This window comes from Grampus griseus (genome assembly GCF_964374135.1).
Source record: "Grampus griseus genome assembly, chromosome: 2".
Classification (NCBI taxonomy): domain Eukaryota; kingdom Metazoa; phylum Chordata; class Mammalia; order Artiodactyla; family Delphinidae; genus Grampus; species Grampus griseus.
In genome coordinates this window covers 106,678,432-106,696,997 of record NC_139018.1, presented here as the reverse complement: position 1 = coordinate 106,696,997, position 18,566 = coordinate 106,678,432, and the positions used below count along the sequence as shown (strand labels likewise).

The window sequence follows — 18,566 nt, the reverse complement described above, 5'->3', positions numbered from 1 at the left end:
AATTTTAGGGCTTCCCTGGTGGCGCAGTGGTTGAGAGTCCGCCTGCCGATGCAGAGGACACGGGTTCGTTCCCTGGTCCAGGAAGATCCCACGTGCCGCGGAGCGGCTGGGCCCGTGAGCCATGGCCACTGAGCCTGCGCGTCCGGAGCCTGTGCTCCGCAACGAGAGAGGCCACAACAGTGAGAGGCCCGCGTACCGCAAAAATAATAATAAAAAAAAAAGTTCCTAATTTTAATCTTTGTTTCTTCTCAATCAATTTTACTCTTTTTTTTGATACAATAATGTATACCACATACAATTCCATTTGTATTAACTGGGGGAGGGAATTTGGGGTAGGAGGAAAGGAAATATTACTGAACACACACACAATAATCTCAACACCTGCCCTTGTGTGAAAATCTTAAGATTTTCATTTTTATTAAAATCTTCATTTGTCTCCTAAAGGAGTGTGTTTGTGTCAAACCAAAATGATTCTCTCCCTCTTTTGAAATAATGACCCGTTTTATGTTCTGCTTGGTTAATATGTGCTTCTCCTGAACGCCCAGTTTATATCAGAAGTGAAAGGACCTGCTCTGCAAGGGTGTCCCTCTCGGGAGGTAAATGGAATAGCTCACACAGGCTGTGATTTGAGTCTTTTTCAGGAAAAGGGTTCTGCAGCTCTTCAGTCCTCCAAAAGTATCAGGAGGGCACAATAGTATAGATTTGGTATAACCTTCCCCATTTTTGGAAAATAGTTAACAAAATTCAGTCTTTCAAACATCTACTGCTTACTCGGCACCAGACACTGAGTACTGTGGACAATACAAAGATCTGACATGGTTCCTGCAGTCCCCAAGGACATTTACAAATAACTAACATGCAGCAGGAAATTATAAGTATCCCAAGGACTGTGAGTTTAGGGGAGATTACATCCAGCTACAATTGGAGTTACTTGGGGGAGGGGGGGAGTGCTCAATGATAACCTCATAAAGGATATACAAAGGCAGGGACTCTTGGAAAAGGGAAAGTAAGGATAGAAAAACTGTAAGCCTCGGAGCATGTTTCAACTTCTTCAGAGGACAGAGCACATGGAAAAGCCGCCTTAACATTAGCTATAGTCAAAATAGTTTGACTACAAGCATAATAATTAATAATCAAATAGGTTAAACCTAACACACCTCTAAAGTAAACCAATTAGTGTAACCACAAGAAATTTATATACAAGGAAAATCTACAAACTGAAGTGAAATTACTAAGGTGCACTGGAAAATAACACACACACACACCACATACAGAAGAAGAAATCCTTTTTTGTTTCTTAATCATAGTGAGGTGTGGGGAAAATGTTAATTTAAACTACAGCTTCATCAGCTTACTACTAGCACAGTTTCCTTTTAGGCTGTCAGTATAATGCTACAGGATGATTCCCTGGCATTGTGTTCTAAACCCACAAACGAGATGGTTATGTGACCAGCTGCAGCTCCCTTCCTGCATTTCAGAAGCTCTCGGAGTCCACACACTTGCGGCTCTGTATAACTTCACACAAAAGACTGGCAACTGGCCAAGAAACCCCTGCCACGGTGTATATTCCCCCAAGGTCCAAGATCTGCCATTTAATTCCAATTCAGCCATGAAATGACTTGTACTTTAGCATACTATACCAATATAAAGCAAATTAAATTCCAGTCCTAGTTAATAAAGGTATTCCTCTAAAATGCAATATACAAAGACATTAAAGTATATAGTCTCTATTTTTAAAGAGACCTACGAATATAATTCCACTCCATTAGGAAAATTCCAAGATAATTCTTTAAATTTCCTCAAAGAGTTACTATTTCCTCATAATCTTACCAACAGCGAGAAAACCCACTGCACACAGAGATTTAATTGTATTTCCAAATTTCCCCATTAAATATTTCATGCACATTGCTAACTAAAAATCAAGAAGAATGAACGTTTTCAACATCTGGTGCATACAGGTTGACATGACCTGCAATGATGACTGTGAGACAGATGCCTCAAGAATGATCTTAATTCCTGCTGTTTAAAGAGAAATACTTACAACCTTACAGAAACACATGGTTCTGTCAATTAGATAGCTGTGTCATTCTAGTATATAAGTGTCCTCAGGGAAAGGGGGGGAAACTAACGAAAACACTTTAACAGCTTGGCTAATACTTAATTTTTGTAGGAAGGGGTGTTTTATGAGAGCAAATAATAATAAACTCAGCACTAGGCTCAGAAAATCTTCCCAAGATTTTCACTTTTACTGATGTCTTCATGTACCTCTAGCTTGTCTCTCTTCCATGTCCGGACATCTTCCACACAAAGGATCACTGAAATACTAGTGATCTACAGGACTAAACCTTACAATGTTTTATTCAATAGCCACAGTGTAATAATGTTAAACCTGTAAAAATGTAAACTTGGTAGGCCACTGACCTTTTTTTCTTCCTTTTGATGGGACACCTTTCTACAATACAATAAGCAGCTAAGGACAATGCAGAAAGGATTAGCACACAACTTCAGCAGAAAGTGTGAATCAAAAGGAATATTTGGACTTTAAATCCCCATCCCTGCCCAGTATTGCCTTCATGTAACATTCGAGGGCTATATGGCAAAAACAAAAACAAAAATAAAAGGGCTCCTTTAAATGGCTTTTTTTTTCCTTTCAATGTCAGAAACCTTTTGAATTCAGTAAAATAATTAAAACCATAAAGAATTATTCATAATTTACTAGGCAAGGAAAGAAATTTGCTTCACGCCAAAGTTAAAACTGTAAAATACACTGACTCTGAGCATACCGAATGGATATGGATTGTTAAACATCACTTGTAACCTGAATAACCTGTTCAAAGTAGTCAGAAAAATTCTTACTTTATTGTCGTTTACATGAAACAGACATGTATAGTATATTACAAAGAGAGAACAGGGCCTCCAATACCCTTTTAAAGGATGTGACACTTAAAAAAAAATTAGCTTGAAAGGCTACACACAAAATTCTTGATGTTTATCTACAGAGTAGAAGAGGAGAGTGGAACTGTGTTGGGACAGGGGAGACTGTCAAAATAATTTTTTAAACAAAGAAGTTAAAGATTATATAACAAAACCTTAACTGGACAGTAGGAATGTGGGTTTTTATCATATTATAATAATATTGTCATATTATTCTTCAATTAAAAACAAAAAAAGAAAAGGAATTATAATGAACAACAACAAATACTTTTCATTTCCCTGAAGCTTAGTGGGATGGGAAAGAAGAGGAGACCTAGAGGTTGAAAGGGCAATTTAAATTTACATCTGAATGAATAAGGACAAGCATTCCTGATAGCCCCCAGTCCTCTGCGAATTCCAACAGGACTAAAAGGCAGTAATGGCAGTCCCCACTGGCTTAGAGACTGGGGGGAGGGGAAAGAGTGAGGAAGACGAGAAAACGCCTGCACACACATAGTAAAGGAATCGCATTTTCAGATAATATTAATACTTACCAGTATGTACTGTAGCTACTGCAATCCATACACACTGTGTGCTGAGCTTTTTCTTGCTTTTCTGATTTCTTATGGTTGGTTAAGGGTATTTGTGCATCTTCATAATGTTTTTTTGCATGGCCATTCACATACCTTACAAAAATCAAATGAAAATGTATTTTAATCTAAATATTGCTTGGGAAGTTAAAGTAGCAGGAGATGATAATAAAATTAGATGGTTATCAAATCAGAATAAGAAAGAATTCCTTCTAATAAAGAGCATGCAATCCTGTAAGAGCATTCATCACTTAGTGATTTATTAAGCTGAGTACTTAAAATATGCTTTTTTGCAATCAAATACAGTCAACTTATTATTGCACACAAGACTAGGACCAGGCAAGGAAAGGTGTTATCTATGCAAACCAGTTTCAATACCATTGAGATTATCACTTATCAACTCCTTTGCTGATTATTTTGCTATATAGCCTTTTTCTTTTTTTTAAGTTTTCTTAGGCTGCTAACTCCCAACTCAGCTATTATCAAAGACAAGCTTTGCAAACTAAATTACTCAATCACTGCCCACTGGGCCATAGGCTCTGCTTAGGTTGCTGCTTAATATAAAACATGAGAGTCAGGTATGGAAACAGGATAATCTCCCATCTCTTTCTCATCAATATGGCTTCATATCTTTCACTTGAATGCCCGAATAATCACTCCACTAATATGGAAATAGGTTTGTTTAAAAGAAATCCAAACAAAACAGAAATTATCTTAAGCTTATATAAACTGTAATTTCTTACTACATGGGCAAAGATAATCAAAGGCTGACTACAGTCAGAAAAATTTTCTAACACTTTCCAACTCAGATTTAATAAATCATTTTATCACAAAAAGCAAAATGAAACTGAAATAAGGGTTCATCTACACCTTCACCTAAATACTGTACAATGCCATAACTGACCACTACTTGAAGACCCTCATAAAACAAAAACTTCCCAGTTCCTAGAAAGCTGCCAATTTATAGAAGGTAAGGCCTAACTGTAAACTCAGAACGGTCAAAACAAATGTCGGTTAAATAGTGCCAAAGTAAACCTTCTCAGAGAGTTAAGGTGACATTTTTGTCATGATGTGCCTTAACTATACAAGGAGCAACACTTACCTTGGGGAAAGTAGGCTAGTTTGTGGTAAGTAAGGAGGATCAACTCCAAGCCTGGCCTCTCTACCCCAGGAAACCTGGAAGCATCAGAGGCACTACTAACCTCAACTCAGAGTTTGATCTCGTTTCCCCCCCTTTTTTTCACTGTAATAAACATAACCAAGACTTGTGTGTAGGGTCTTCTGTTCACAAAAGTGGACTAAACTGAATTTTTAATTCCATTGTATATATGGCTGAGTTAAAATAAAAATAATGATTAAGAGTATAAACTCAGGGCTTCCCTGGTGGCACAGTGGTTAAGAGTCTGCCTGCCGATGCAGGGGACACGGGTTCGTGCCCCGGTCCGGGAAGATCCCACATGCCGTGGAGCGGCTGGGCCCGTGAGCCATGGCCACTGAGGCTGCACATCCGGAGCCTGTGCTCCGCAATGGAAGAGGCCACAACAGTGAGAGGCCCGCGTACCGCAAAAAAAAAAAAAAAAAAAGGTATAAACTCAAAAATTAGACAGCCTGGGTTTTAGCAGGCGTTATCACATAATGGCCTGGTGAGCTTGGGTGAGTTACTTAACCTCTCTACTTCTGTTTTCTCGTTGATAAAACAGAGATAATAGTACTTATATCTCATGGGTTGTTAGGTGATTAAATAATCCATGGCTCAGAATGCATGAATGAATGAATAGTGCATATAGTTCCTTTAGCCACCATACTGTAGCCTCCAAATGTACTAGATATTTCCATGGTTACTGTAATAAATGTCAGTGATAAAGTAAGAAGTGTATTACTGCTAACATTAAGATTAGCAATGTTTTGGCTAATATACAAATACATGTCAGAAGTTAACAGTCATGTATAAACTACCACATAAAAATAAATATTTCCCTCATCTAGTTTTAGATTTTAACCAATTTGGTCTAAAAAGGAAAAGTGTCCATATACATGTCACAGATTTTTTAACAACAATCACAAAAAATAGGAAAAATAAAAGGGATGGTGTCATGAAGACCAATACAATATATAACTCAAATATACTACTGATAAAGTACATTTCCTAGTTTGAAAGAATATTCCGTTTAAGACTCCCCTAAAGACAAGTGGTCTAAATTACTGAGAAAATCGTCATTCTTGGCAATCAACACCCAGGATTACATGGCAAAAGAAAATTAGCCAATCAGCTATGTAAAATGAAGATCCAAATGCAGGTTACTCTCATTATCTGTGTAATCTACTTAATTATATTTCTCTGAAACCATGTCAGATTTCCAAATTTAAGATTGCTTACAATTGGAAACATACTACCTACAGAGCCTAGAAAATTTTCAATTTATTTTTCCAATACCTACTTAGAGAACTGTTTGTTGCTTGCTGTTAAGAACACTAATGTCTCCACTTTTTGAGAGTATGTCAGGTCTTTTTGTTGACATATGACCTTCCAGATTTAGGCTGTAAAGCACTATGAGACGACTGGAGGATAGAACTATATAAATTTTATTGCATTATAATTCTCACCTCTCAAAATCTAGGAGAGGAATCTGTCTCTTCAAGTGCAGAATTTAAGTGCTTCTACTTTTCTTCTTTTTTAAAAAAAATGTTATCTGTACAAAGTATTTTCAGGTTCCCCAAATCCTAGAGATTTCAAAACCACAATAACCACAATTAAGATATGCAGTTAACATTTTCCAAAAGTACTCTTAAGTGTACATGGAAAAATAGACTCAATTCCAGGACTGAAAATGTGAAAAATCAAAAGTTAACTGAACAAAGATGCTCTCTTCATGCAATGAGGGTTTACGAGTAACGATGGGGAAACTGTCCAAATAAATACAATATAGATTTCAGCCTGTGTGACTCAGTATGATTTCCCACCTCCTTGCTGCTAAGCTACTAACTTCTGAAGTAAATTCAAAGCAGATTTTCTAAGCTAAAAGAGCCACAGAAATAAATGTGCTACTACCAGACACACAAAGTTTGATATTTATTTGAGTTTGTGCTAGAAGAAAGAGTTACTAAAGTATTTAAGTAACATCATTTTGAAGCCAAGAACTGGGAGGAAATGCTCAGGCTTGAACTGGGTTTGGGAGTGTTAAGTTCCTAGAATGCAAAAATGTCTTAACGGAACAATGATATATTTGGTACATCTTAGCATAAATAATGAACTCCACAGTGAGACCATTTTTGAGGGAATTCCTTTATCTGTTTTGTTTTCAGAAGAATGATGTGATATCTGGGATTTGATTCAAAAGTCAATAAAGGTAGGGAAGAGTAGGTAACAGGTGAAACAAAATTGGCCACATGTCAATCAAATATTACTAGTAGATTGTCTTGATCATCAAATTAATTCTTCTGAGTATCAATATAAAGGGGTTTTCCCCCCTAGATTTTCCTCAGTTCCATCACTGAACAAAGGGATTCTATTAGGAGAGGGAAGAAGCCCTACAGAGAATTACGTACACGCTATAATTAAACAACGGTGCTCAATAAATCCAAATCAATAAAACTTTGACATAAAGCTTAAAGGTAAACTGAAAAAAGCAAGTTGGGTAGTGAAGTAATAAGCATGTCACCTACCTTCCACAGTGGACACTTGAACAAGTCAAACAGACCCAGGGGCTTTTGTTGGACCGGCACACTAATAAAAAGAAAAATACACAATATGCCAATTGTATCACGTTATTTCCCAGTTTCTCCCCTAATCTGTAATACCACATCCTGTGATTAAGTTACAAATTCCATGGCTGCTTAGGTGTACTGAAATCACAAATCCTTGCTTTGTGAGTGCATTTACACAAAACGGCTGCCTAATTAACGTTATACTGAAAGAATCTAAACGCATGTCCACAACAACTGCTCATATTAATTGCGGACTCAACTCAAATAGTTTAACCACAGGTTAAACACTTTTCTCCTTTATTACTTATTCCTTTTTTTTTTTTTCAACAGTCTCTGACAAGTTAAGGACAGTCTATTTTCTCATCAAAAGCATTTTTAAGGGAATTCCCTGGCAGTCCAGTGGTTAAGACTCCACGTTCCCAATGCAGGGGGCATGGGTTCCATCCCTGGTTGGGGAACTAAGATCCCACATGCCGCATGGCGCAGCCAAAAAATAAATAAAAAGACAAAACATTAAAAAAAAAAAGATTTTATAAAAACCATTTTTAAGTCTAATTTTTAAATCACATGTCTTTACCATACAGATCATATTATACTAGTATAAATGACAACTCTTTTAGTTTATTTAGTGAGAGGCATAACCTAAGGATACAATTCGGAAGACTAAGCCCAGTTCTTCCCAAATTAATGTCTCAAATGCATTAAATATAATTCTAAATATGATAACTGCATGTAGTTCTTGCTGAGGGTATAATCAGGACATTAATTACTTTAGTTTGAGTAATATGGGGACGCGGCACGCAAAAAGGGGTATGAAAACTTCTAAAACACTGATTACAATCTTGCTTGCTGTTTACTTATTCAATTTTAAGCCCAATAAACATAACAATGATTTTAAAAGGGAAGGGATATAAAAATCACCTGGAACAAGCTTTTTCAAAACACATATGTTCTACTCAGGCAGAGACATCTACACTGGGGTGGGTACAGAAGGACAAAAGAACATGTCTATTTTGACAAAAGCAACTTCCCAGGTGACTCCCTAGTACAACCACTTGAGAACCACTAGTCAGCCTCCTAGGGGCCATGAGAGGGGCACCGCAGCACATCCACACACTCAGGATTATAATAAGTCCACTGCCTGGCACACAGTATATGCTCAATGAACAGTTGTTGAAACAAAGTTTAAATTTCTTAGTTTAAGATACCAAGCTCTTCCAAGATCTGATCCCTACTATGTTATATTGGTCCTGTCTAATCATACATCACAATCGGCCTTTCTCATTGTTAAGAAAAATTAGCCAAAACTGGAAATAAAGTGAATCAAGAACTATAAGCCCTTTCAATGTATAATAAAACACATTATTATCATGAATATCCCAAAGATATTTCATTATAATACCATTGTTTGACCTGCTGTTTACTATTGATCAGGACCCAAATTCTATGAAGTTACAAGTGAACTTGTAGATTTTTATTTGGTAGAGATAATATCTGTCTGGCAGACTCCAAGGCCTATGGTTTTACTACCCTGCAGGACATTAATGGTTTTATATCTAGCCTAGCAATTTACTTCAACATTCATTCTTCAGTGTCTGCATTCACTCAATTCCTCAAATGCTCTTGGAATCAGCTTTACCATCCTGCTGGTTCCCTTATTAATGAGTTAAATAAATCTTTGACATACATTCATTCTACATTTGGGAGGGGAGGAGAAGGCAAGGAAGAATAGGAGAGTACAGTGATATACTGCCCAAGGGTCTCTGCCTTTCTGCCCAGCACAGGGCTCTAACTATTTTTGAATGAGAAAACTTTCAGTGGTAAAAATCCCCTTCCAGTTAGCCAAGAGCCTTACCTTTCCTTAGGGCATTACATTAACTGCTAGGGCCACCCTGAAGGCATTTTAGTCTTTTACTCAGTTGGGTCCAATTTTATTATATGTGCATGTAAGTCACATGACAAAGGCGAATAAGAAGAACGCCAAACTGCTAACAGCAATTATTTTAGGCAAGTACATGAGAAGACTATTGTAAGGGGAAACTGTTGGCTTTTTATTTGTACACCCCTGTGGTATTTGATTTGTATCAACAAAAATATGACATTTTTATAGTTTGAAAAGAAAGTCCTATAGAGTATATTTTTAAAGGGAAAAATAAATTAGAACACAGTTTACCTGAAACAGATATTCCTGGTCTGTGATATAACTTGAAGGATTAAAAAACTACAAATATTATATAGTTTTATTCCTCCAGCAAACCTTTTTCTTTTAGTAAATACTAAGAAACACTGTACTCAATCTGGAAGAAGTTTAATATTAACCTGAAATAAGTAATTATGTTATAATAGTAAGTTTAGGCCCAAGTTTTTAGTCATTTACAGGTTTTTGTTTTTTGTGTAATTATGGGAAGATTTCCCCCCCTCCTTTGAATGAGGGAAAAAAAAAAAAATCTAGAACAAAATCACTGTTACTTTGGTGTGTTTCCTACCAAACGTTCATTTTTCCCCCGATGGCTGTAAAGTGTGTGTATGGACAAAAAGTACATACAATTTTGTGATCTAATTTTTCCACTATCAGTATATTAAATGTGTTTCTTCATGTTACTGAATTAGAACAGTGTACTCTAAATCTAGTCTTATAAAATCTCAATTACCTCATAAAGTTTTATCAGTTTTTTAATTTCTTAATTGCAGATTTTCAAAAAGATACCCTAAGCCTGAGGGGAAGAAATGGGGAATAACTGCCTAATAGGTACAGGGTTTATTTTGGGGTGATGAAATGTCTTGGAACAAGATAGAGGTGGTAGTTGTAGATGTACTAAATGCACTGAATTGAATTATTCACTTTAAAATGGTTAATTTGGGGAATTCCTTGGCAGTCCAGTGGTTGGGACTCGGTGCTTTCACTGCCAAGAGCCCAGGTTCGATCCCTGGTTGGGGAACTAAAGATCCCACAAGCCGCATGGCATGTACATAAATAAATAAATAAGTAAATAATATTACGTTATGTGAATTATACCTTGATTAAATAAATAGGTTCTTAAGATAGGGATGAGGAGAAAGAATAAAAGGAAATAAAATAGTATTGACTTTCAAAAACATCGGAAAGAAGTGACTGTGCCTTTTACTAAATCTCAGAAAAGCCCTCACTTTCTAAGTTAAGAAATCAAATTTCTTTTATCACGAATATTTACAATAAGAAAGTTAAGACTTAACGTGTGATAAGACAGTTGGTCTTGGCTATTTAAATGACGGTACTCTCTGAGGGCTTAATAGTTTCACACCAGAAGAACATTTGAAGGCTAGGAAACTACAGAGAAAAGGGTATTATGGGGCATTCTGAAGCCACTTATTACACTGCTTTGGGGAATATTCACTCTGTGTATATATACCTTATCCAAATTATAAACCTTTAAAGTACCCAAGACAATTAGAAAATAGAAGGAAAAATACTGGCTTTAAATTAAACTCTCAATTATTGCTACAAATAGAACAGGTCATAGCATGAGTAAAAGAATACCTGCAGTAATCTTAAATTCATTTATTTTAATCACGTTAAGGGGACACACTTTATTATAAAAGGTAGTCTCAGTTTATAGACAGATGGGTTTCAAGTTTATCTGTAGGGTGAATACATTTCCCATGGAAACTGCATTAGAGGTTTGCAGGCTATTTTATAAAACTGTACAAAAAGCATAACAAAACGGATAGACTATATCGTGTGCGTGCATGTGTGTGTGTATAAAATAAAACCGTACACAGTCAATAAAAATGTTTTTAAGCTATAAATATACTATCTATTCAGCAGAACATAAAAATATTAAAATGAAGGGTTTTTATTTTTTAAATCTTAAATGCCGGTACTTGAGAGAAAGAGGTTAATAAGGTTGGAAACTTGTAGGAGTTCAAAAAGATAAGTCTGAAAATTTATAAGGGCTCTTTTTATTATGCCTAATTACACTTCAAGGTGACATCATGGCAGGGAAGGCATGCAGTATATTTCTCACACTGTTACACGTGGCCGCAGCAGGGTCACTGGATGTCATAAACAGAAGTCTGCTCCTCTTTCACTCAGATTATGAAATTTCCTCAAAGTTACTCTCCTCCAGCAATCTGTCCCATACGCTTAGATTCTTCCAACCCCGAGCTCGCGTTTCCTCTCACAGCTCCTGGGCATCTCAGCCTGGGGGGCTGGTACTATCCCGCTCCCTTCACTCTCCTCCTGCTGCTGTAGCCTCAGAACTCTCCTCTGGCCCTGTCCTTACCCTCAGCCACGAGCTCTGCAAGTTGGCAGCAGCACCCCTTTGCGGGGAGTGGAGAATGTCGATCCTCTCCTAAGCTAGGGCCATTTCCCACAAGATAGAAGCTCTGACACAGGTTGGTCAAGGGAGACAGGTGAAGTAGGCCCAGCCTCTAAAACATGCTCGCATTCATGTCTTCTTCCTAAAGCTCCCAAAAGCCTTAACCCTCCTGGAAACTAGGAAGGGATAACTGATGGAGCACAAAGGCAGAGGGAAGGCATCCAACTGATCTACAAACCAAAGTGGTTTTACTCCCTGCTACTCCTATGCAGGAAAGAACAGTCTGCTCCTTTACCAAGAGACAAGAAGGGCAGAAAACTAGGGAGTTCTAGGGGACTTCCCTGGTGGCGCAGCGGTTAAGAATCCACCTGCCAATGCAGGGAACACAGGTTCAAGCCCTGGTCCGGGAAGATCCCACATGCTGCGGAGCAACTAAGCCCGTGAGCCACAACTACTGAAGCCCGCGCGCCTAGAGCCCGTGCTCTGCAACACGTGAAGCCACCGCAATGAGAAGCCCGGGCACCGCAACTAAGAGTAGCCCCCACTCGCCACGACTACAGAAAGCCCACGTGCAGCAACAAAGACCCAGTACAGCCAAAAATAAATAAATAAAATAAATGGAAAAAAAAAAAGAAAACTAGGGAGTTCTGGGCTTAAAGGGGCCTATTTACACACGATTATCTAGGTTGTGTTCAGAAGGCAAAATGGTATCCACAGCGAATATAAATTTCTTCCCACTGATCTTCAATAGCCTTACTATTCACTACATAGAACCTAATAAGATAGAATACATTTGGTATTCAAGGCCCATCAACAATTCTCCTTAAGTTCTAAATTTTTTATAAAACACCATGCACTAGTGCTTACGATACAACTTGGTCACTGTCTCTACAGGCAAAATAGTTCAAGCACTCAGCACTGACAGGCAAGCCATTTATAGCGCATCCATTATTCAATAGTTGCTTCAACTGGCAGAGAGGCTCTTGAGCTTCTTAAGAATTCAGAAAGGTGAGGATCCAATGACTAGGATTCTAGTCCTGGCCCTATCATTACTAGCTATAGAACTGAGAACATCACTACTATTCTGAGTCTATGTCTTCACTGTAGAATAAAAACTAGGTGATGAGCATGTCCCCTCTAATTATAAAATTATTCAAAGAACACAAAGCAAAAAATAGATTAAATAATCACATAATTCCCTATAGATAAAATTTTCCAACTCCACTCTCCTCCTAATTTTCTTAACAAAGAGATTAATTATTAGTGTAGTATAATTTTCTAAATCAACAACCTTCAGCTTTTTTTTCCTGCTCCCACAACTCTTGAGAGGCAAACACATTCCCAGCACATTGCCTGTCAGCAACAGCAGCTCACTGCAACAGCGAGGTCAGAAAGTGTGTGGAATCGCTGTTCAAAACCATGGTACAGCGGCTTCCCTAGTGGCGCAGTGGTTAAGAATCCGCCTGCCAATGCAGGGGACAGAGGTTCAAGCCCTGGTCCGGGAAGATCCCACATGCCGCAGAGCACCTAAGCCCGTGCGCCACAACTACTGAGCCTGCACTCTGGGGCCCACGAGCCACAACTACCGAAGCCCGTGCACCTAGAGCCCGTGCTCCACAACAAGAGAAGCCACTGCAGTGGGAAGCCCACGCGCCGCAACGAAGGGTAACCCTGCTCGTCGCAACTAGAGAAAGCCCATGTGCAGCAACAAAGACCCAACACAGCCAAAAATAAAATAAATTTATTTAAAAAAAAAACACTGTAGACAAACATGCTGCTCCAATAGTAAAACTCAGAATACCACCCCCTACCAACAACACACCGTTTTTAAAGTGCCACACTAAAAAACCAGCAACCCATAAGAAAATGTTCATAACGTGTTTTTTCAAAGAGCAGGTTCTTTATTTAATATTTATCTAGTCCATACCATGTGCCAAGCACTATTGCACTTCACTGTGCCACTTTATAAATATCACTTCATTTAATCCTCTACAGTCCAATGAGGTGTGTACCATTATTGGCCTGTTTTATAGATAAGGAAGCTGAGGCACAGAGAAGTTATATACCTTGCTAAGTTAGTTAAGTGACAGAACTGGAACTCAAACTCAGTATTTGAAGGTATGGACTGTTGCAGAGCAAGTCCAGAAGGTTGTCATTTTTGCTTTAGAAAGATTATGTACTATGTGTTTCTGTGTATACGTTATATACCTGTACATAAACTGCTTGAAGTCTAGAAGGGTACATAGTAACTGTTAACCGTCACGTAAAAAGAATGGGATGGGGCATTAGAGCCACGTGGACCTACTTTCAACTATACTGTCTGAATTTTTTCAGAAAGCGTTACTTCTTTTATAACAAAAATAAAGTTTAAATGTCTTAAATTTAAAGATACTGGTATTATAAAGTCCGGATGAAATAAACTTATTCTAAATTATTAAGCGTAAGTGGTAAGTGAAACCAAAATCCTAGATTACAACTCTACGGGTGTGTAAACATATGATCAATGAAAAATATTTGCAGCTGTTATTCAAAACACACACACACACACACACACACACACACTCCATAGAAGTATCAATAGTAAAAGTGTTATTTCTCTCGAAATTGGAGGATAGGGCAGAATTATCATAAAAATTCTATAAATATTCCAGTACATATACAAGTAGAAATATACTCCAGGACTAACCCAGCTTACCCTCCAACTGATACATTCTTAGATGTTTAGAACAAGGCGTATAATCTTCTTTATACCATAACTGCTCTTTGAACCACATACTCATGAGCCTATTCTATGCTAAAAGTTCTGAAGCCTCTTCTATCTTCAACTTGAATCCTCTGAAATTACTGGGGGAAAAAGAGTGGTAAAGTCACATAAAGAAAGCAGGAACTGAGCCTTCACGTAGTCCAGAAAAGAAGAAATCCAGCGATATTAAGCAACCGCCAGAGATGCCAGAGCAGCCTGAGCGTAGCCAAAATCACTGCCTGTGTTCCCATACCGCCACCTCCCACCCCCGGCACTGCGGCTCATTCTGGGAGTGCACGCTGGGTTCCCAGGGAGCAGGGCAACAGGAGAATTCTCATACAAAGCAACAGGCAGCGCCCAGGGCTAAAGAAGTGAGCCCATGCAGAGCTCAGGAGACTGAGCGGAGGTCCAGATACTGAAGGAGGAGGAGACCAAGCATGAGCACCAAATCCAAACTGCTCAGAAGCGGCAGGCTGGGGCTCACAGAAGATCACGGAACCAAGAGTTCAGGGCCAAGGCAGGGAAGGCAGCTATGAAGTAAAGCTTACCTCAGTTGCCTTTCCGCTTTGCCCCATGGGAAGCTTTCCCACCTTCCTCCTCTGGCTTCAGTCCCATTCTTATTCAAGGCTGGCAGTCAGTTAATCTCTCCTGAGTCATTACATAAGTAAATTTCTGATCAGTTTTCTGATAAAGTCACAGTTCAGTATTTCTCACAACCATTCTCTCTCCTTTCTGCTTAATTGGCCCTATGATAGATTAAAGATGACCACTCCTCCCATTGAGAGGCAGGTCTATGTCCTCTCTCCTTGAATCTGGGCAGGCTCTGCAGTGCCTTGACTAACTGAAAATGGCAGAAGTGACTGCGTGCCAATTTGCAGGTCTGAGTTTTAAGAAATTGACAGCTGCTTCTTTTTATTGCTTGCTCTTGGGGAAGCCAGCCACCATGCGAGAAGCCTAATCACCCTGAGACCAACACACTGTGAGAAACCCAAAGGACACAGAGAGACCTTGCAGAATGTGACACCATGGGGGATGGGGGGATGGGGAGGGACAGAAACAGAGCAGGAGCAGAGGCACAAGACATGTGACTTAAGAAGCCATCATGGAAGTGGATGCTCCAGCTTCAGGTACGCCAGCTGAGACAGCCCCAGCCAAGCTCCTCCTGAATTCCTGACCCACAAGATGACAAGAAAAATAAAACGGTTGTTTTAAGCCACTAAGATGTAAGATAGTTTGTTATGCAGCCATAGATAATCAGAACACTACTTGTAGAAGGAGGGGTATCAGCGATACAGCATCTACCGTTCACCCCTGTCAAACGACTCATGGGAATGACTGACATTGTTGTTTAGTAGAAGTGAGGATGAGACCCTTTGAGAGGTTCTACTCCATAGGAATCAAAAACTATCCAAAGACTAGACTATCCCCTCTGCAACAGGGGCAGTAAGACAGTAAGAACACTGCAGTCTGTCATCAACTAAGCTGCAATCATCCTTTGGACTGGCTCTTTCTGTATCTCATTAATAGTTTAAATCCAGGTGTGCTGTCATTACCATAAGACAACCTGATTCTTGAGCAAAACATCACTCCTAATATTGTCCTATATTGTAAAAAACGACCTTCAAAAATCTCAAAACCACTATTCCCGTATTCTACTCTAAATAATTCAATTCTTCTTTATCCAAGATAAATAAGGATTACCTGGTTCTCTTTAAGGGGCACCATCCTTGGCTCTCAGAGCCTAATCTTGAGACTGCTCTAGCCAACTTTCCTAATCTTTTTCACGTCAAGACATGCATGGAAAATGATAACATCTGTATGGTGCATGCACATAAACTGAAGAGTCATCGAAGGGCCAGAAGTGATCTGTTTGGAGGCTCCCGTCACCCTCAGGCTGAGGGGATCTGTTATCTCAATACATATGTAATCCTTTTATGGCCCTTCTGATGGAAAGCTATGTGGTCAATCTTTTTACCTGGTTATCTAGCAATGCAGGAGGAGGTCTCCCTTCTACTCCAATGCCCACTTGTTGGAACAAAAGACTGGAAGTCATCAACCAGCTGCATTATCTAGGAATCCAAGATGCTCCTCTGAGTTTATACTACTCACTAATGTGCTGAGACCTGTAGGAGAAAATGGATGCCCAAATCCTTATTTCTATCCTATGTATAACCGTCTTATCCTACTGCCATTCTATAACCCAAGGGAGCAGCCAGTTAACAGCATGACACAGGAATCTAACATGAATTAAATTAAAAGAGAAAACTACTACAACAGCTGGGTCTGAGTACTTAGGTGGCAAAACAGCACTGACGAGTATGTAAAAGGAAAAGTCAACTGCTTAAAATGAACCTGAACGTAGACTAAAAATGTTTCCAAGGCCACTTCCAGCTCTCTGATTTCAAGGTTTCCCAGACAGAAATATAATTACAATAAAGTATTTCACTTCCACAGCCTTGAATGTATTTGTAAGATCACGGTAGATGGGAAGATAGGAGCAGGCAGACAAATAGTCTGAAGTATTATTATAAAATCACTTACACATTATTGCTCACATGATTAAAACGTTAAAACTTTTAATCTTCCTTGAAGATACCCAATAATACAAAAATATATTTGTACAAGGCTGTTAGTTGCAGCATTATCTGAAACTGCAAAATACTGGAAACAACCTAAATGCCCAAAGTTAGGAGAATGTTTGAATTCACTGTGACACATCACAAATGGAGTACTATGAAGCTGTTAAAAAATAATAAGTAAAATTTCTACAAACATGGAGTGATATCCAGAACTACTAAATGATAGAAGCAAATTCCAAAAGAGTATACTTAGTTTGCTACCTTTTGTGAGAGAAAATAAGAAAATACTCATGTACCTGCTTTTTTTTTTTTTTATAAAAAGAAACAGGAAGGATATATAAAAATAATTGGTTGTCTACATGGGGTGGATAGGAATGAGTAGAAGGGTTAGGTAGTAACACTTCTTGGTATGGCTTTAACTTTTGGAACCATACTCATGTTTTATATACTCAAAAAGTAAAATAAAATCAGCAAGGATGAGGTGGAAAAAAATCTAAAATGGAAGGCTTCCCTGGTGGCGCAGGGGTTGAGAGTCCGCCTGCCGATGCAGGGGACGCGGGTTCATGCCCCGGTCCGGGAGGATCCCACATGCCGCAGAGCGGCTGGGCCCGTGAGCCATGGCCGCTGAGCCTGCGCGTCCGGAGCCTGTGCTCCACAACGGGAGAGGCCACAGCAGTGAGAGGCCCGTGTACCGCAAAAAAAAAAAAAAAAAAAAAAAATCTAAAATGGAAATCAAACTGAAACAAACGAAGCTAACTGTAAATCAAATAAATCAGTGTATTAAAAGACGGAAGGAAAGGGAAGGAAATAACCCAAACAACTTTTGAACATAACACTTCATATTTTGTGAGTATACAGACAAAAAGAAACTGTAAACAAATAGTGAACTCTAGTCATAAGGAGTTTTCTTTGCAATGTTATGGGTTAGCAGTTTAGAACCACTTTCTCTGATTATGGCATGGGGCAAACAAGTACATATGCTGAGATAATGGGAACCAGATTCTCTCTGTTAGAGAAGAGCATTACAAATACAGAAAGGGCAAGACTAGATCTGTAGTGCTGAAGTGGAATTAAAGGTATCAAAATGAACTCATGGTTACACACACACAAATATAGACATGTTTATTTATTTATATATGTTTATATTTCTTAGCTCCTATTTGCTGAGAGATCTTAGTTTATAAACCTTATTCCCCACTAAGGAATGATGGCTACTTGGAGAAATGGCTGATTCCAGGACTGGGGCAGCCTGAGTACAAGATGAGCCTGGAGCACCTTGCCATGCCAGAAAGAAAGGGCTCCAAGAACAATAGGGGCATGTCAAAATTATGGCCTAAGGAGGCTCCCACTAGCCAAATCTAAGACAATTTGAGCTTCAAAATAAATAACAGAATGTCACAAAATAAAATAAAAATCTATGAGTCCATGTTAATAAAATAAATGAATAAACAAGTGGGTGAGAAAGGAAAGCTCTTCCCTGTATATACTTAGAAGAAATAAGTTAGAAAATCAACATCTTGCAACCATCCTAGTAATAACTGATTCAGTCAAGAATCATCAATGGATGCTAAATTACTAGATGAAAGTTTGATGAGGAATAAGACATCTATACACAAAATCTCAAAGCATCTCCTACAAAATAATAACAAAGGGAAAATAGTAACTTTACAATAAATAACCTTGCAAATATCACCTAAATAATCAAAGTTAACATCACCAAAATGAGACAAACCAACCT

General features: G+C 38.6%; 1 protein-coding gene across 1 annotated transcript in view; it reads right to left on the bottom strand.

The window, feature by feature from the left end:
* The window catches only part of USP3 (ubiquitin specific peptidase 3), a 94,421-nt gene that overhangs the window by 60,555 nt on the left and 15,300 nt on the right, over positions 1-18,566 (bottom strand). Inside the window, exons 2-3 of the mRNA XM_082648281.1 lie at positions 7,167-7,227; positions 3,468-3,599 (exon numbers count right to left, since the gene is read on the bottom strand). Coding sequence (XP_082504407.1) covers positions 3,468-3,599; positions 7,167-7,227 — 193 coding nt within the window. The remainder of the gene's footprint in view (positions 1-3,467; positions 3,600-7,166; positions 7,228-18,566) is intronic.